This window comes from Corvus hawaiiensis, chromosome 2 (genome assembly GCF_020740725.1).
Source record: "Corvus hawaiiensis isolate bCorHaw1 chromosome 2, bCorHaw1.pri.cur, whole genome shotgun sequence".
NCBI lineage: Eukaryota > Metazoa > Chordata > Aves > Passeriformes > Corvidae > Corvus > Corvus hawaiiensis.
Window position 1 is genome coordinate 18,240,223 of NC_063214.1, and position 18,390 is coordinate 18,258,612.

General features: G+C 41.8%; 1 protein-coding gene across 4 annotated transcripts in view; it reads right to left on the reverse strand.

Moving 5' to 3' along the window:
• Positions 1-2,107: 2,107 nt before the first annotated feature.
• Positions 2,108-18,390, reverse strand: part of LOC125321200 (amyloid beta precursor protein) — a 206,325-nt gene continuing 190,042 nt past the window's right edge. For all 4 annotated transcript variants that reach the window (XM_048293620.1, XM_048293622.1, XM_048293621.1 and 1 more), the window contains 3 exons: positions 14,628-14,728; positions 10,327-10,473; positions 2,108-3,066 (listed from right to left, as the gene is read on the reverse strand). In XM_048293620.1, coding sequence (XP_048149577.1) covers positions 2,965-3,066; positions 10,327-10,473; positions 14,628-14,728 — 350 coding nt within the window. In that variant the 3' untranslated portion in view covers positions 2,108-2,964. The remainder of the gene's footprint in view (positions 3,067-10,326; positions 10,474-14,627; positions 14,729-18,390) is intronic.

Here is an 18,390-nt window from a genome sequence, read left to right on the forward strand (position 1 = left end):
GATCTGAGCTGCACCAATCACAGCATCAAAAGAGACTATAAGAACTGCTCCGGGGCTCAGCCCCCCCATCTTCCTGAGGAACCTGAGTCCAAGGGAACACCCTGTGTGTCGCACAGTTTGTTTTTCTGGGTTGTCGAGTGGGACTTGGGCTTACCTCGAGTCTCCGCTCCTGGTTTTCTTTTTAATAAACGAGCAGACTTTTATTGCACCCAAAAAAGTCCAAGCCTCGTTTATAACATGGATTACTCCAGCTTCCTCTAAAAGGAATTTTGATAATGCTTCTTTAATGAGACTGGGCTAAATTGAATTACATCCTGCCTTCCCCCTGAAGTGGGATCTTCTTCTATGATACTGGACATGCGCACAGAAGACAGTCCTACATATTCCTTTCTACGTGCTGTGACCTATATAGCAACACCTACAGAAACAGACACAAACCTAAATATTTGTAAAAGAAAAAGGGGGGTTTTTTGGAGCAGTTTGAGCAGCCTCTGCTCACTATCACACATTATTCTGGCCCAATCAGTTCAGTTTTGAAAGCAGAGATGATAAATCCTCCAGGGGTATTTTGTAATTTCTTTGTAACACTCTGGTACTCCAGGGCCTGAAAATAACACTAACCACTTCCAGTGCTCTGATCCCTTGAGCTGAGTTGACACAGTAGGGATCCCTTGACACAGTAGGGATGGAAGAGCAAAGGGAATAAACACTTGCTTGGTAACAGGTAATGGGAAGCTCTGCAGTTTTTCCCACTACTAGTTCAGAGTAGTAGGTGCCATCTCATCCTCCTGAATCTCCACAGATGGCTTCTGAAACTCCCTGCCCTGGTTGTCCCCTCACTGACTGAACATCTGTCCTGGTCAGTCTGCCGGCATGGCTGTGTTCCAGGCCAGCAGGTGAATTACCTGAACAGGTGAGGTTTTGTGGAAGATCATGGATGGGGAAGGACTAGTGAGTAACAGGACTGGAAACTTGTTTTCTACTAGCTGAGGTCAGGGGCGACTCAGCCACTTGCCTGAGCTATGCAGCCCCACTGCAGCCATGCCTCACGTTGCTGCAGAGACAAAAGCTACCAACGAGGCTGAAGAAGAGGCTGCCATGGCTTGCACACAAACTGAGTTACAAGAGGCTTTCCCTGAAGAGATCATGCTGTCTTTATTCTGCTCCTAGTTCTTCCCTCACTCCTGCTTTATCTAACCCATTCACTGTAAAGAAACAGTAATTCACTTCCTTTTTCACAAACACACCCCTCTGGTTTTATTCTAGAATCCATCTCCAAGTTCAAACAGAAGAGTCCTTATTTTGGGCTGGGTACAAAGGCCATCTTGAAGATCCTCAGATCCACTCGCCCACTGTGGTCTCATCTCTCTAGGCAGGTGAGCCCTATGTTGTGAGTTACTGTGCTCTCCCTACACCACAGGAGTGCTCCTGGAGGGCCAGGAGCTGAAGGAAGCTCTCAGGCAACAGAGAGAATGTGTATCCCAGCTCACCAATGGCTTTGACCTCTTCCTGCAGAAAAAATTCCTGGTGCTGCTGTCCTACCCTTCCTGGGCACTTGCTGTGAGGCAGCAGAATCAGGCTGGATGCAGCCTGGGATGCTCCTCCTTGCCTTCACCAGTATAGCACATTGCAGGGCATGGATCTTGCCAGAAAGCCAGCAGGAGGTGCAGGGAGGAGAGGGAAGAGTTTGCTGGTAAATCACTCCTGAGGATGGCCAGAAAAGTGGGAGGTTGGTTAATCATCCATGTCATGCTCCTCTGTGTGAGCAAGGGTGGCTGGTTGGCGCAGAAACACACTACTACAACAGGGCTCCTCCAGGAATGTATTTATTTACATTAAAACACTATTATACAAATGGAAAGTAAAAGAAAAGGAAAAAAAAAAGAGACAACATCTCAGAGGGGTAGCTGTGCCAAAGCTGGCACTCCCCACTTCCCAACTTCCCGCCCTGTCTCACTGCTGCCTTCCTTCTGCTCTGGTCCAACTGTCAGTGCCACAATCTCTGTAGGATCCCAACCCTCTCTCAGTTTGAACACCTATGTATTCTGTTTAAGTGACTTTTAGAACTCTTTGTTTTCTGCTTCCAAAGAAAACTCTTGCCCACATGTTCTTTTTTTAATTTATTTATGTAACACAGTGTAGAAAGCTATCAATTCATAAGCAATGGCTCTGTACAATCATCCTGCAGAGGACCCCTGTTAATTTTTGGCCAGCAGGTACTTCTTCCCCCAGAAGTGCTCACAATTAACAGGGACTCTTCTTAATAATTTTTTTTAAGGTCAAAAAGATACATGGAAAAGAAAATAAAGTTTACCTTTCAATGCCTAAAGTGTGCACATAAAACAGGCACAAAGAAACAAATGTATATTCCCATAATTTCTACATCACTAATACAGCAGGAGCAACAATCTGTACAACAAAATGCAGCTGCAGAGGAAAGAAATTTCAATAACTCATCTGGAATACTTAAAAAAAAATGTTGGTTTACTCTAAAATGCATAGTGATCAGAAAAAAATGCTCAGCAAAGAGAAGCAGCTAAACCCCACAGACACAGAAAGCATCCCCCATCAATTCTTAAAGCATGTTTCAACTAGGACTTAATTTTTGTCACAAATCACAGGAATAATATACAACTGGCTAAGGAACTACATGATAAATAATTGGGAAAGAGAATCTATCCATGCACTAGTTAAATACAGCTAACCTCTTTACAGTACACAAAAAACATTCATTAATAATGTAGTGTAAAGACTGAAATGTAAAGAGAAAGAGAGAGAAAATACATTACTGATTTTATTAATTCAAGTTCAGGCATCTACTTGTGTTACAGCACAGCTGTCAAAAGGCGAGAATGAGTAAATAATAAAGCAGAGTGTTTTTCTTTCTTTCGACATTATAATTGAACACCACTGGGCAGTGAAGCAATCATTCTTCTGTCCAACTCATGAGGCTGCTATGGTGTCCTAGTTCTGCATCTGTTCAAAGAACTTGTATGTGGGATTTTCGTAGCCATTTTGCTGCATCTTGGAAAGGTGGCGCTCCTCTGGTGTCACTGCAGCATCCACCTGTCAGGAGAGGGGACAACCAGGGTCACATTCCTGCTTAATTCACAGCACACCCCTTGTTTCCCCACTTTACGGCCATCCAATGTACTTTGTACCCTGTGTGTTTGGGCAGAAAGCATCCTTTGGCTCACTTTTTGAACAGAAGATGATAATGCACCAAGAACAACTCTCCAACTCATTTTATTGCTGCAGGATTTCAAAACCAGCTGAGCAAAGCCAGCAGTACCAGCTTTGGAATTTGTTGTCTGGCTCGGGAAGCAACTCCCCAAACAAAAAAGGGGGATGACGTTTGCCTCTCCCTGCTAGTCCCTCATTAAGAGATTTTCCCCCCCCAGCATATATATATATATCAATATCTATACTTGGGATCAATTGGGTCTCAAAAGAAAAGAAAAAGCCCACCAAAAAGCTGGAGGCAGTGGCTTGAGGCTGCCTTCTGCCTGCATTGTGCTCTCAGATCTGTTGCAGGCATGATGGTCTCAAAACATTAATTGGAAAAGAGAAAATGAGGGTAGCAAGGAAATTCCAGAGCAGCCAGGCACAAGGTGAGCAAAAAATCCCATTGCACTCAGGAACACAGAACTCCTCTAGCTCCAAAGCTGTGTCTGTTTCAGTTTAGTGACAAAAAACATGACATGTCTGCACTGGTTTAAGTATTTATACTTAACAAAAATTAACCTTTCTTGATTACTTGGGAGCCAGGCACAAAGCTCAGTTATGACTTCTCCATTGAATACCTGCATCTCCACAGATTATTCTCCTCCTTCACTGAACATTACAGTAATATAAAACTCCATCAAATTAAAGTGGGTGAGAACAGCCTCTAAATCTTAATTAGGTATTTTACCTTTCCTGTATGAGCTCAGTAGTTGTGTATTCAAAACCTACCAAATCCTGGCTATCTTGCTAAGCACCTATGAAAACAGTCTAGTTGTTAATTATTTCATTTGCTACCTGATGTCTCCATCATCTCCTAAAAGCAAAAAAGTAAAAAGTGAAATTTTACAGTGTTAAAAAATTTAAAATCAGGAAGGTGCCTAAAACTCTACTGTTAAATATTAGGTATGAACATTTTCCTGTGGATTCCTGTAAGCAGTGACCTCTAGGAAATACAGCAATTCGCTTTCAGCAACTAAATAGCCTTTAGGATAAAGGAAAGTATATTCTCTCAAGAAACTTACTCTATCTAACCTTTTAATAAAAATGCAAAGGAGAAGTATTGATGTCTGATACCAATTTTAAATCTACTCTGCAATACTAGAAATATCTCAGCCTAGTGAGAAAATGTTGGTGAATTGTTCCCTGATACCCTGGAGAAAGACTGAAGGTATGTTCTTCCCATGCTTGGGACAAACACAGGCTGTTCAGCTTATTTTTGCAGCTGCTCTTTCATTGTGGCAGGTTACAACATAGTACTGACCACCTTTCCCACAGTCCCACCAGAAAATGGCTCCTCTCAGAGCCATTTCCACTTTATATGCTCTTTTATTTGCTATTTAAGAAATGGTTCTCTATGCATTTGATTACTCAGATGAACTGCTAACCCCATTTTCATATCTGATCCATTTTCATATCTGTGCCCCTTGTCCATGTCCTGACTCTCAAACTGCATTTAAAATCAACATTACATCTCCCATCAGATGTGTTTTTCTTACACAATAATTAGATACTTTTGTGAAATATCCAACTTAAAGGTTATATATCACTCTATATATTGCTCACAAGCTATTGTGAAACTTCACAGATGGGAGCCCTGAGACTTTCAGCAAGCCCTTGACTCCTGTGGGCAAGGAACAGGATGCCAGACAGAAAGGATCACTGGGCTGTGCTGACACTGTGCTCCTTGTGTTTCAAATTCTGCAATATAACTTGGACTTTTAATACTGCCATTCACAGGCTTTCTTTCTCTTTCTTTTTAAATTGCATTTGCATGCAGTACTTCTCTTATGCAACGATCCCCAAACCCATCTATTTCTTCACCTCCTGTGACATGGTTTTAGGTAGCAAGATCATGCTTAGAGGTCACTTGCTGTATCTCCCTTGTTTGAGAAACTGAGGGGAAGAGGGAATATTTTTTTCCTTTCCCTGGTTCCTCCCTCTCCAAAAGTGACAACCTTTTTCTTCTGAAGAATGCAAGCTTCCCTTGGCCAGCCCATGTGCATGCTGAGTGCTCAACTTGGCTGTCAACAACCATTTTGATCCATCAAGAACAAAAGAGCCCCATGGAATTTCACAGCCTGTCTCCTCTTCAACCTCCCTCTCCCAAAGCCCAAGACATCCTGCACAGCCATGTGCTCAGCAGCCAGGGTACAGCTGTGTGATTCATGCCTGCTGCTCTGTGTCCCCTACGCTGGCAGCAGGGCTGGGGAGGGATGGGGAGAGGCCCACACCTCACAGCACTCACCTTTGCTCCATGGGCTGGGCTACTTTCTGCTGCTTTACCTGTCCTTTCTGGGGGCTGCCAACTTCTCCCTCCACAAAAATACACCATCTAGATCCATATGCAGTGAATCTTTGACTGGCAATCCCTCCATGCTATTGGTGTTCAGTAGAGCACTTGTTATGCCAGCAGTTTAACAGCAGTAGGGCCTAACAAACCCATTCCATATAAATTTTGTAAAAATGTGCCAAAGACCTAATCCCCACCCTGAGGACTCCTGAATTTAACAGCATTAACAGCATTCTGCTGCTGATGAAGTTGTTGTGAACATGGCTGTGAAGGCAAGAACAAAGCAGGAACATGGCAAATGTTCCTGCAGCCTTTCCAGCACTTATAGAAAATAAGAATAAAAGCGGCTGCAGAGGAAAAGCCACTGTTCTGTTCACTCTTGAAGGGGCTGCTGGACCAAGTCAGCCCTGGTTCTTCCATGCTGTATCACCACTATGGCAGAGCATCCAGTGCTTTTTCAATTCATGAAGTGAGAGTCTCACAATTCACAACTAATCCCACTAACAGATTCTCTTCTAGCATAAAATTAAGACTCAGTATGAAGCTCTGGCATTTACGGACCAGGGTTCCATGTGTATCAATACCTGCCCAAGAGCATTTTCATTTCTAGGAGGCTCCCCCACTAGGCTGGGATGCAAAGGAGGGGGATGCCAAAACATGTGCTGGACTTCTGTCTTAAAGCTCCAAACAACACTGTATTGAACTCTGTCACTTATTTTAGTTTAAGTCTCTTGCTCAGCTTTTCTTATTCATGACTAGAAAATGTGGTAAGTACACAGCATAACCTGCTTGTGAGAAAGAAATGGAGTGAGAGACCATCATAAATTAAAAAGTAATCAAGGAAACTGCAAGGCAGAAGAGATCAAAGAATTGATGAGACACTTGGAAGAAAATCAAGAAGGAAAAGGAGATTAGAAAAAAAAAGGAAGGACAATAAAAAAAGACTGAATTTTTAACACCTTTGCACAATGTTCTGTATTAAAAAATTTCATTTTGATAAAATCAGTTTCTAGTAAAAGTCCAATAAACTCTGAAATATGGCATTTATAGATGAAAGGGATTTACTAAAGCTCCAACTTGCAGTCTTAGTCAATTTTTTTTTAATTTCCTCTTCAGCCTTTAAAATAAGTAGTGCTGGTACTTCCTTTCCTTCCTGTAGCTCTCTGCCACAGGGTAATCCATCTAACCATCAACCTACGTGCGCTATCACTCATCCTGAATGTCTTCTCTTCTATTCTCTTTTACCCATTTTGATGCTACCCAAACTCTTCCTTACAACCTCTGCCCTAGGTACCACTCTGCCAAATGACATGCTTTGAACACAATTATCTCCTTGTCAGTAAATCCCCAAAGCCCCTCTCCATTTTAAGAAGCTTTTTGCACCAAATATGGAGGTGGCAGAAGCTGAACACAGCATGTAAGAGGTGTAGGTGCTCCTTTTTTTGTGACATGATGTCTCTTGAAAAACACCTCAGTTAGGTAGATAACCTCTTGTGAGACTGTTTGCCCATCTACCCCTTCAGCAATTTCAGTGTCATCTCTGCTCCTGCTGCAAAGCCCTCCTGTTGTCACTGCTGGAGGTCCTGCCTCTGTCAGAAAGCAAATGAGCTTTGAACAGGATATCCTCAAAAGAGGAGAAACTGAGACAGTCAGTGGTTGCCCAGCGCACAGCAGACGTGAGAATCTCTCTTTTGCCACCTGCTTTCAATTGAGAGAATAACCTCCTGCAGACAGGAGTGCACTCGCAAAAAAACCCCTTCAAAAAATTTGTCGGAGCCCCCGTGTGCACATGTAGTAAGTAATTTTCAATCTCTCAATCATTTATTTACTTAACTATGGAAGTTTTTTTTCTTGGGGAGGCCGAACAACTTTGGAACATTTTTATTCTCAGAGTAGGGAAAAATTACACTTCTAAATAGGACAAGTATATCCGTTCTCAGAGCTTAAAAAAATGCGAACAGGATTTTTAGTAACTTATTTTGTTAAAAAAATTATAGTGAAATGAGAGAGTACAACAGAGCTGACTTTTTGGAAGACAAGAATACAGGTGGAATAAGACCTGTTTTGTAATCTTCCATTATCACAGAGTTAAATTCACACAGTAACTTCTGACACACAACGAAGAGGTGGCAAATTAGTTAAAATACACTCAATCAAGCTAGAGCTGATGTACAGTTATTTTTACATCAAGTCATTTTGCTCTTCTATGCTTTCTGTGCACAGTATGCTAGAGGTGTGATGTAGCTAAATATAAGTTAATTCTCTTTAGAAAGTAACAGCTTAATTTTGAAGACATTTTGGTATTAAACATCAATTGTATATGGCTCTTTTGGTGTTTGGGGTTTTTTTTTTGTCCCCAGTACAAGTGCTACGCAATTTTTACCGACTTAGGACAAAAACAGATGTTATACCTTTCTTGCAGGTGAGAAGCTCAGACAGTGAGGCTGTGCAGTCTGCCAAGACCACAGAGCAAGTCTGGCAGAAGGAGGAATCCTGGCTGCCAGTGCCAGCAAATCCACAAGGTGACACAATCTACAGTGTGATTCTATAAATCCACTAAGATTCTTGGTACATCTGCGTGCTAAAGCTTTATGGTTTTAGCTGTAAAATTTTTTATTCCCTAAGTGATGCTGTCATTTTGACATGAATTACTTATTCAGTTTGTGCATGTTATTTCTAGGCCAATATTTCCAAATTCACTGTCACCAAAGAAAGCTTGTAGAAGTCCAGGATCACCTTTGCCATGTCATTTTATCAGGTGAAGCCCACCTAGAATTTTAAGGTTGTACTGCAATAATGGTATGTTGTCTTGGGGTGACTTTATGATGTGTATCCCATATCTCTGCTTTATGCCCAGAAATTAATTTTGTGCCTTTCTATGCCTTCAAACTGAGCCTGAGAGGGGGGAGAGAAAAAAAAGCTGAGCAAAACCTTCAAAGCAGTTTGCAGTTTGTTTTCATGTTTCAAGGACACAGAGATATACGCACAGATTCCTCTTGCTTCTAACAGCAGTGATGGGAGCGGGAGGAAGCACCCGGCTTGTTTTTTTTCCAGCCAGCTTTCGGCCAGTTTTTCAGCTCCTTTTCCTCCAGAGAGTTGAACTTTGTTTTCCTAGGACTCCGATTTTTCCCTTCTTCTCTGCTGGACGATTTCAACATCAGAATACATTGGGAGGACTTTCTACCGAGACCTTGGCCCTGGAGGTGGGCCCACCACCCTGTCCAGCTCCAAGGAGGGGGAGAGAGAGACTATGGAAAGACTCTGAAATTTTCCCAGGTTTCTCTCAGCAGAGTGAAAGGTTTTATTATTATTTAGCATTATTATCCTTTTCCTGTGTGTTTGTTAAATAAATAGTTTTTATCTCTTTCACTTTCCTTTGAGGAAAAAATTATTTTTTTCCCCCGAACCTGGTGGGGGAGGGGTGGTTGTAACCTGCCTTCTCTCAGAGGATAAATTTCCAAATTTGCCCAAACTGGCAAATATGTCCACATTCAATGTCTGATTTGGGACTTTGGCCTAGCAAGGTTCCTGGTTTTTTCATTCTCACTATATTCTCACCCAAAGCAGAGTCTCTGGTGGCACAACTGTTGGCAGCAGGTATCAGCTTGGTGGATTAATACTAAAATGTGCTTCAATTTTCTGCAAAATGGTCTGAAAGCTATCACATTGAAAGCTAAAGTTTGCTGTTTTCTGCCTCTTGGTCCAAAATTCTGCACAAGTTGCTACCTGTGCAAATCATCCCACACTGTTGGTGCTCTTCTGACCATGTCTCTTTGGAAGGTTTCAAACCACATGGATATGCACAGTGTGGACACAAGGATGCACAAGCACATGCTTAAGACAAAGGCTTACACAAATAATTCTTAAGACCCTTCATTATCCCAGACAGTGAAATAAATGCATCACGAAGCATGTGTGCCTCCAGCAAGACCAAAGTAAGGTTCATTTGACTCAAGGTGAAACCAACATAAACTACGGACTTGATCAAGACTTCAGTTTCAATCAAAAATGTAAAATACCAATTCTGAAAGGCGAACATATACAAGTGTCTCAAGTGCTTAATAATACAAGTGCTATCTGCAAACCAGACACTCACAGAGTAAACTAAACAGGGAGAAAGAGAGTTACATGAACCTCCTTCCACTTCTCCTAATGAAGTTTTTCTACTTACAGAGATCTTATCTTAAAACCATGAAATAGATAAAGTATTTTAAATTACTGTAAATTGACCACAAATTGCCTTGGCAGACTAAGAAGAGACAAGGATTTGCATCTTGAAAATCCTATATAAGAGTCTTATACACTATTTGTTTCTCAAAACTATGAGTTTCAGATCAGCCATAAATCAAAAGCTGTTGGTGGCAACAAAAAATCTTGTTTAGAGAACAGAGAGTAATAAAATATCTGTCTAGGGAACATCCTTGCAGTGCACAGCACAAGCTACGGAAGGCCAGTCTCAAGTGTTAAAGCTAAATAAAGAAATTGGTACGTGAGTTCCCAACAGTAAAACCAGCTTTTTCCTCTTGCGCAGTATCTTCTCATTGGCTACTGTCAAATTTCTTATAAAATGAACTTTCACATTATGAAATGATTGGTCTGGAATAGTTACAGAATAAAGTTTTGTGGTTTTATACCCACTTTAACATGGTTTACAATGTGTTTGCATTTACTAAATAAAGCAATTTGATTCCACACTGCTGGATGTAACAATGCCAACAGCCAAAAGCAGAGTTTCTTCCTTCATAAATTAATATTTATAGAGCAGTGTGCTGACTGTGTTGCACAGGTGACACCAGTTGTGCTTTTCTTACCTCTACAACCCCATGATGAATAGATGTGTACTGCTTCTTCTTCAGCATCACCAATGTAATGACAATCACTGTTGCTATGACAACACCTCCCACCATTAGTCCAATGATGGCACCTTTATTTGAACCCACATCTTCAGCAAAGAACACCTAAAGAAAAATAAAGGAAGATGGCTAATAGAAAGCTCACTGAACATTTGACTAACATGCCCTGCTGCCACAGCAACATAAAGGCTATTGAAACATCAGTAATTAAATGGCACTTCATGTCTTCCTAATTATTCAAACCTGGATTGCTGTGCCGCAAAGCTCCGAAAGCTGGAGAGGGGCAATTTGGGAAATATATATGGCCTGTGGTATGGCAGTGCTGTGCTAAAGGGGGACTCAGCTCCATGTTTCTCAGCTTCACACAGGTCTCAGACAGTAGCTGCCTTTTTTCCCTGAGTAAGCAAGTCAAGCTAATTGCACAATGAGTGATAGGCTTGAGTGGAGTAACCTGGGAGCACACACATTTCTTTATTTTCAGAATGCTAATCATGTGCATGGTCATAATTTACATCTGTGTGGCTTGTTTGTGGACTATGATGCATTTTTTTGATAAAAGAGTAGTGAAGGACCTGTAGGACTACAGTGAAACTTGCACACAACCAGCTGGGAGAAAATTCTCACACCAAAGGAGATGAGCCAACAAAAGCTATCACTGATTTAAGTGACCACCAAGGAGTGCTTCAAGATTTTGCAGGGCAAAGAGAATGAGCTGTATCTGCGTGATGTACTTATGTGAAACCTAGGAGGTAACAGTTGTGTGAAAACCAGAGAAAATCCACTTGAATTATATGCACTGATAAGGCGAAACAGAGGACCACAAGATGCTTTACTCTGCATTTAGTAAGACTGGCTTTTATAAGCAGGAGCAGGTATGAAAAATGGGTGATTGTTTTCACTGCCCTGAAAAGAATTCAAAGGATTCTTTGAATCCTCCTGTATTCAAAGAATACGTAGGATTATTTTACACCTGAGCATATATTACAACCCTTTTGTTGCTTGTCAACAGCAGGCTTTTAAAATTATTATCATCATCATTATCATTGTTATTTTTAACCAAAATGGGCAAAAAGAATTAGAGAATAAATTACATTCACAAAACTGTATGACTACCTCATGCTGAAAGACTAAATACTTTGACAAATATTTAACAAAAATACAGAGGGGAAACAAGAAACCAGCTGAGAATTATAATGAGCTGTATAACATTTGTACTCTTTAAGAAACACAACCTTCCTCAGAAAGGTATTAAAGCATGCAGTGTAAATATTTATACTGTTCCTAGTCACAAGCAAGAAATGTGTTTAAACAAAGTTAAAAATTCACTAGAAAGTACACACAATGGATAGCGTTGGCATGAGCCAATGCAAAGTAGTAATTTCTTCCATGAATTTTATCTGCCTAGAACTAAAATTCTGTTACTATACTATTTGAAGAGCACTGTGAAATGCCCCAGCTAATACACATGTACAAGAGAGGAAGGCCTTAAGCACTCCGACCCGTGAAAATCAACTTAATGTACAGTTCAAACGTGAACCTCCATAAAGGACAAAATAACTGCAATTTCAACCCAATTCAGAGGTCTGCATGTAAAATACAATGTGCAGCTGAATTCAAAGCAGTATCCTTAGGAGACTGTTTCAGGAAATTCTACCATGGCACAGAATGGAAGCACAGTTCAAAGTGTTTTCTGCTCCCTGCTTTCGAATTAACACTAAATGGAGAGGGGCATTGGACAGGACATGGTGTGTGGCAGGGAAGCAAGGCCCTGTAAGCATCAGTCCAGTACTTGCACAGCAATACCAGAAGCCCTGCTCAGTCTCAATTGAAAAGATAACTTCGAAGACAGCTTACTAATTTTTAAGTAGTGGTTGTACCTATCAGTAAAAAGTATGGCAAAAAATGCTGTGAAAAGCTGGAAAGGTCCCATTTTAAGCATGACAGAGATTACCATGTGCAGGGACTATAATGCCCTCCCCATCAGCCACCATGGTATGGGGAGCTCCCAGCACCAAATTCATTGGGATGGTATCAAACCACTTATACACTGAAGGGTGGTGCTGTGCCTATGACAACCAGTAACTACTGTACCTAGCACACATTCCTGCAAGTTCCTTCCCTTCTACACCCTGCACAGGTTTGCTCCATCGGCATGTTTAACCCATCTGAGCTAAGCACATCAGACTTTCCCAAATTAGTGCTAATGCATTTTGGATTAACTCATCAAATAGGGAATTGTCAGTTCTCGGCATCAAAGAGATGGCAGAACATCTTTTCACTGAGTGATTGCCTAGTTCAAATGCAACTTTGAGTCCCATGTTAATTTTAAACACTACTTAGCTTTAATATATTAAGGGAAAAAAGCTTTCAAGTTTAATATCAGGATATTGAAAGCTGTGGAACTGAAACCTCATCACATACCTTTAAAAAGAAGCAGAACAGGTTTATAGTCAACATTGCTGTATAGGTTCTTCATTGCTTATTAAGTGACCAAAAAAAATTTTTAGAAGATGCTTTTCTTACCTACAGTGCTTTTGGTTGATGTTGGAACCCTGGGTTTAGAGAATTTAGGTTTCTGGGATATAATGATATGTATGTGTAACAATATGGAGGATTTGGGGTGTGGATTTGTTCTTCTTTTCTCCTTCTTCTTCACAAATCTGGGTCTTCTGGTATTGGGTCAAAATTGTCCTTTTTATGTTCACAAGAAGCACAGTTCAAATGGGGAACAATATTTTGCCCCTACCTGCCCTTCCCCTGTTAATAATAATTTAACATATCTTAAGGAACAAAACACACAGATAAAGCTGTTGGGATTTTAGTTTAGTCCTAGTTTTTTTTTCTGTTAAAGGAATTTTCCCCCCCTATACATGTTGCTACAGAAACAAATGGCTGAATATTTAAGGAAAACAAAGGATCTGGCTTTTTGTTTCACCTGGGGGTGTGGGCAGTTTGGTCTCGGCATCCAGAGAGAGAGGAAGCTGTTTTTTCTATGGCTGCTTTTCTTTCTGCTGGAGAAACACCGGGATCCCAAGCCCGCTTTCCCTGCCCCACTCGGAGCCAGGCCGTGGCCGCCCTGCCCCGCCGCTGCTTCCAGCCTTCGCTACGTTGTAGCTGTGCTTGCCCTGCCTGCCTAGACCTCCGGGGGGTTCTCCGTTTGGATACATCTCATCTGCCATCCAGGATTTGTGCTCATCCCTGCCGCTCCAGCCTGCCGTTCCAGCTTGCTGTTCCCGAGGGTCCAGCCGGACACTGGGACCAGCTGCCCAGGGGTTTGTGAAGCCTTTGTTCCATCCCTTCCCGGGATCCCAGGCCACCGGTGCCGTGTGCTCCCCGAGCTCGCTCCGGAGCGCCCCCTGCAGCCACGGGGGAACCATTGCACCTGCCCTGCTCACCGGGAGCCGCCAGCGCCCCTGCTGGCTGCGAGCGGAACTGCACCCGAGGGGAAAGGGCCTGACAGCCGAGAAGGCTGGGACTGGGTTTGTGATTGTTTGCTGTTACTGCCATAGTTATTGTTGTTTGTTTGACTGGTTATATATATAATAGTAAGGAACTGTTATTCCTATTTCCCACATCTTTGCCTAAAAGCCCCCTTGATTTCAAAATTATAATAACTTGGAGGGAAGGGGGTTGCATCTGCCATTCCAAGGGAGGCTTCTGCCTTCCTTAGCAGACACCTGTCTTTCAAACCAAGAGAAAAGCCAAACACAAACTAAAATTAAGGCCAGTGGAGAATCTCCTTTTATCCCAAGCAGGCATTCTTGTGAAAGGTTATACTCCATGCATACACCATTACCAGCTGTGCTACCACACAGCTGGAAAGGACTCTATTCCTGAATCAGTGTCATTCTATGTCTTGCTGCACTGTGCTATGTGTCTCAAATGCTCTTTCGTTTCCTTAAACTCAGCATTTTCCTTCCTCTGTATCCCTTCTCTTTCGGTATGAGACAGATGGACTGTGGGACAAGTATTCTCCATATAAGCACATCCGGTGACATGGCAGTGCAAGGACAGGAACTGTTGGAATATCCTTTCATGTAAGGCTCAGTGACTTCCCATCCTCTTCGCTGACATTGTTCCAGGTTTACTCCCATTGAAGAGAGAACCAGAAAAATCATAATCTATTCACATGATAACTTTCTGTTGGCACTTTCAGTATCCACATCACTCAAGCAAAACATGGCCATAATTATTCACTAGTTCAAGATTGAATCAGCAACTCAAAATGCATGTGTGGAAAGCACTGTTTGTTTACTTACCAGCTTTTGATGATGAACTTCATATCCTGAGTCATGCCGGAACTCTGCATCCATCTTAACCTCAGATATCTCTTCTGTCTTAACATTGGTCAACCCAGAACCTGCATCGCACCACAAAGACAAGTCATTAAAGTCAGGTTTCAGATTTAGGAAGATTCTGCTTAACCCCATTGCTGGAGAACAGATGGCAACAGTGCCATTCATACAGAGGAGGTGTGATGCAACATGAAAGGGAACTGGGAGCAAAGTGAGGTACATCTGGTGTTTCAGTCCCACTGAGGTGACACAGAATGAGCTAGTAAAATTTCTCCTCCATTAAACGATACTTAATCCACAGCAGCTATATCAGTACAGGCATCAAAGGCTTCCAGCATGAAACACTGCATGAACTAAGCTGTGAGGGACCAACAGAGGCCTCCTGAATTGGCTCACAGGCTGCAGACAGATCTGCTCTGACAGCTTCTTTAGCAATGTCAAGAAAATTTGTTGTTTAGGCCAAAATCTTCATCCTCCTAAGCTCAGGCTGCTGTGAGGAAAAAACAGAATACTCATGGTGTGAGTAGAACTCCCGATATCTTATTTTCGTGCTTTCTTGCTACCTTTTCCACAAACATGCACAAGTTATTAAAATGTTTGTGAATTTACAGAATTTCTGTTTGTTTTCAGATTTCACACTACTCAGAATTAATTCTTCTTCTTCTTCTTCTTCTTCTTCTTCTTCTCTTCTCTCTGAGAGATGATAACTTTCTCCCAATTAGAAACATACAGAAAAGCAAGTGAGCACAGCTTGCAACAATCATAATTGTACATAGTTTGCAGTCCTGTTCTGTTATGGTGAAGGGGAGATGCTGCACTCATCTAGCTGGAAAGAAGGCCAAAATTTCCTCCTGGAAAAGGCCTTAGGAGAATGAGCAAGACTTAACAGCAGCAGAGCAGTGAATCCTGTATGTGTCTATGAATCCTGAAGAGCTGGCTCTGGCTTAGAGAGAATTCTAAGAATGAAATATGGGTATTCATGGAACTGGTTGTTTTCCTTCTCAGTATCAATGTACCCACACTTGTATTTCTTAGAGGTACAAACACTGCAGAAGAATGGTGTTTATGAGATTTTATTTCCTCCCTCTACTGAATATAATAAGAACAAACCAGTTCATATTCCGTGTTTTTATTTCAGCATTTTCTCACCCCTAACTCCTCTCTCCAAGGTTTAATTCTTAGAATCTTGTGCTGAACTTAAGTTTTGATGAAGAGGAAGAACCTCTTTTAAAATTCTTAACACTACTGACTGCTCCTGTGCTCCACTGTTTCGCTAGACTCTCAATAATAATTAAGACTTCCATGTGCCAATGAGCTCCACAGTCTAAAACAGCACTCAATCCAAGAATTATTGCCTTTGAATGTGCAATTTCTTTTTTCATTAAGTGGTGGTTTATTTTTGAATTAGGAACCAGCAAGAACAGATCTTCCCAAGATCTTCTCTGGACTGTACAGACTCTAAGGTTCTGATCTTTATTTTCATAAGAAACCATGCAAAGAAGAGAACAAGAATAATCTTCATGCTATAAAGATTTTATGGTTATTTCCTTGAAGAGTCTAACTGCCCCGTAAGTTTTACCTTACTGGATTTTTTTTTTTTTTTTTTTTTTTTTAGGAATCAAGCACTTCAACCCCTCAAATTTCTTTATTAAGTTCCTGATTTTTTATGTCATCACAGTACAATATATTATACATCACAGTAAAAATATATTATGACGTATACATGGGAGACCATTTTAAAATGCAAGAACTGTAAAGTACTTAAGGAATTGCAGTCTGAATGATATTCTGTCAATGAAATGCAGGAGGAAATGGAGCTGCAGGAAATAAAGCCCACACTGTCTCTGAAAACAGATTTAACTTTCTATCCTTGAAGCAGCTATTGCTAGTTTTCCAAATTAAGAGTAAAATTTACTCTCTTTTGTGCATCATCTCAAAGTACCCCCTACACCTGCATCAACGGGAAATGAGGAAAAGGATGTCTGAGACTGAAATATTATGCTTTATGGCTTAAATATTTTTACTAACGACTTTTGCCTATTATAGCAAAATTGTATAACAAAAGCTGCACTGAAGACCAGTGCACCTTGAATGGGCCTCCTGACTGAGGCCCTGGACTGTCAATTGATTTGAGATAAGATAAAGTGACACTACTCTCAGGTCTGGGCTTGGGGAGAAGAATACTTTCACAGGAGGATTAAGCCCAGCACCTTCAGGGGGGGAGACTATAGCCCCAGGGTTATCTGCTGCCAGGCTTGCACCAACCCCTACACCAAACGGAAGAGGAGCAAAGGTTTTCTGTGTATAGCAAAAAACCCTCTGGTCAGAGGCAGTGAACACCCATCCTCCACTGTGCAGACCAACCCAGCTGCATGGCCTCCCACCCCTGGAAAGCCACATCTACGGAACATTCACATGGGGCACAGCAGAGGGGGTGTCATGGCTCATGAAAGCCCCCCCAAAGGGGTTCCCAGACCCTGCACCAGAGCTGCACATGATACTACATGATGTAACAGATCTACAGTCTTGCAATGGACAGTGTCCAACTGGTTCCCCTCAGGGAGGTACTTGTGTGTTTCCACCTACCCAAATGTAGATTAATCCATTGGATTCTATACTTTTTGGCATGATACCCTCACCACCAAGAAGACCAGATGGAGGAGAACAAGGAAACATTGCTGGGACCCATGGAGGGGTGATATGCTTCTATTTTTCGAACACATATAAATACTATATGTTCCTTTTCCGGGTTAGGTAAAGGTAGCCCGTCCACCTTGGACAAATCAGGTGGTAATTGACGCGTTATGAAAATTTCTATCCTGTCCCTACTTACCATGAGCGATGTTCTGGCTTGTGGCTGCTCTGCGTCCCTAGCCCCAGCCGAAACTTTATTGAGAAGTGTTATAATATTAATCTGTGTCTCTGTCACTCTCCCTGTCTTCCCTCCCCCGACTCTCTCCCGTTTCTCTTTTCTTTTTTTTCTTTTCTCTTTTTTTTTTTCTCTTTTCTTTCCCTCTTTTACTATTAAATAAAATATATCAATATTTTGGTATCAACATCTAACCTCTTTTGGTTTTAATCGCATTTCAGGGATTATTCCAAACATCTGGGTTCATTCCATTTTATTCACGGAGAGTTAGTTCTCTTTGCTCCTCTGTGATTAGAGTGGATTGCAATAAAGGAGAACATGTATGTGCCTGCAAGGAAGCTTGACCTGTCAACCTCTCCCAACTTTCTGGTTTTAGGATTAAAAGGGCAGGGGGAAAATTACAGTAGTGGAGTAGCAGTGCAGAAGCTGGGGGGAAAGGGCTTTCCCAGGACTTGTTTCACTGCCCTTGGCTGCAGCAGCTGAAGAGGTGGCTGCTCCCAGCTGCTCTCCACTGTCCATGGCCACACTCACTGCCCCTCACAGACACCCTGGCAAAAGCATCATATGAAAATTCCTCCAAGGCAAAGGCCTGAGGAACTGCACAACTTCGCTGCTACAGCTGGCAGATCCACTGAAGCTATAAATATTGATTAGAACATATCCACACACATCTAAGATAAATCAGTGAAGAATCTGCTTGTCTTTCGTTGAGGTAACTTCTGCCTCTCGAAACTCTTAGAGGTCACTGGAAGAGTTAGGAATCACATGGGAAACATGATTGGAGTGAATCTGTATTTCCAAAAAGCTTTTGAGAAGGTCCCTGATCAAAGCTCTGGCAGAAGCTAAGATGCCAAGGAT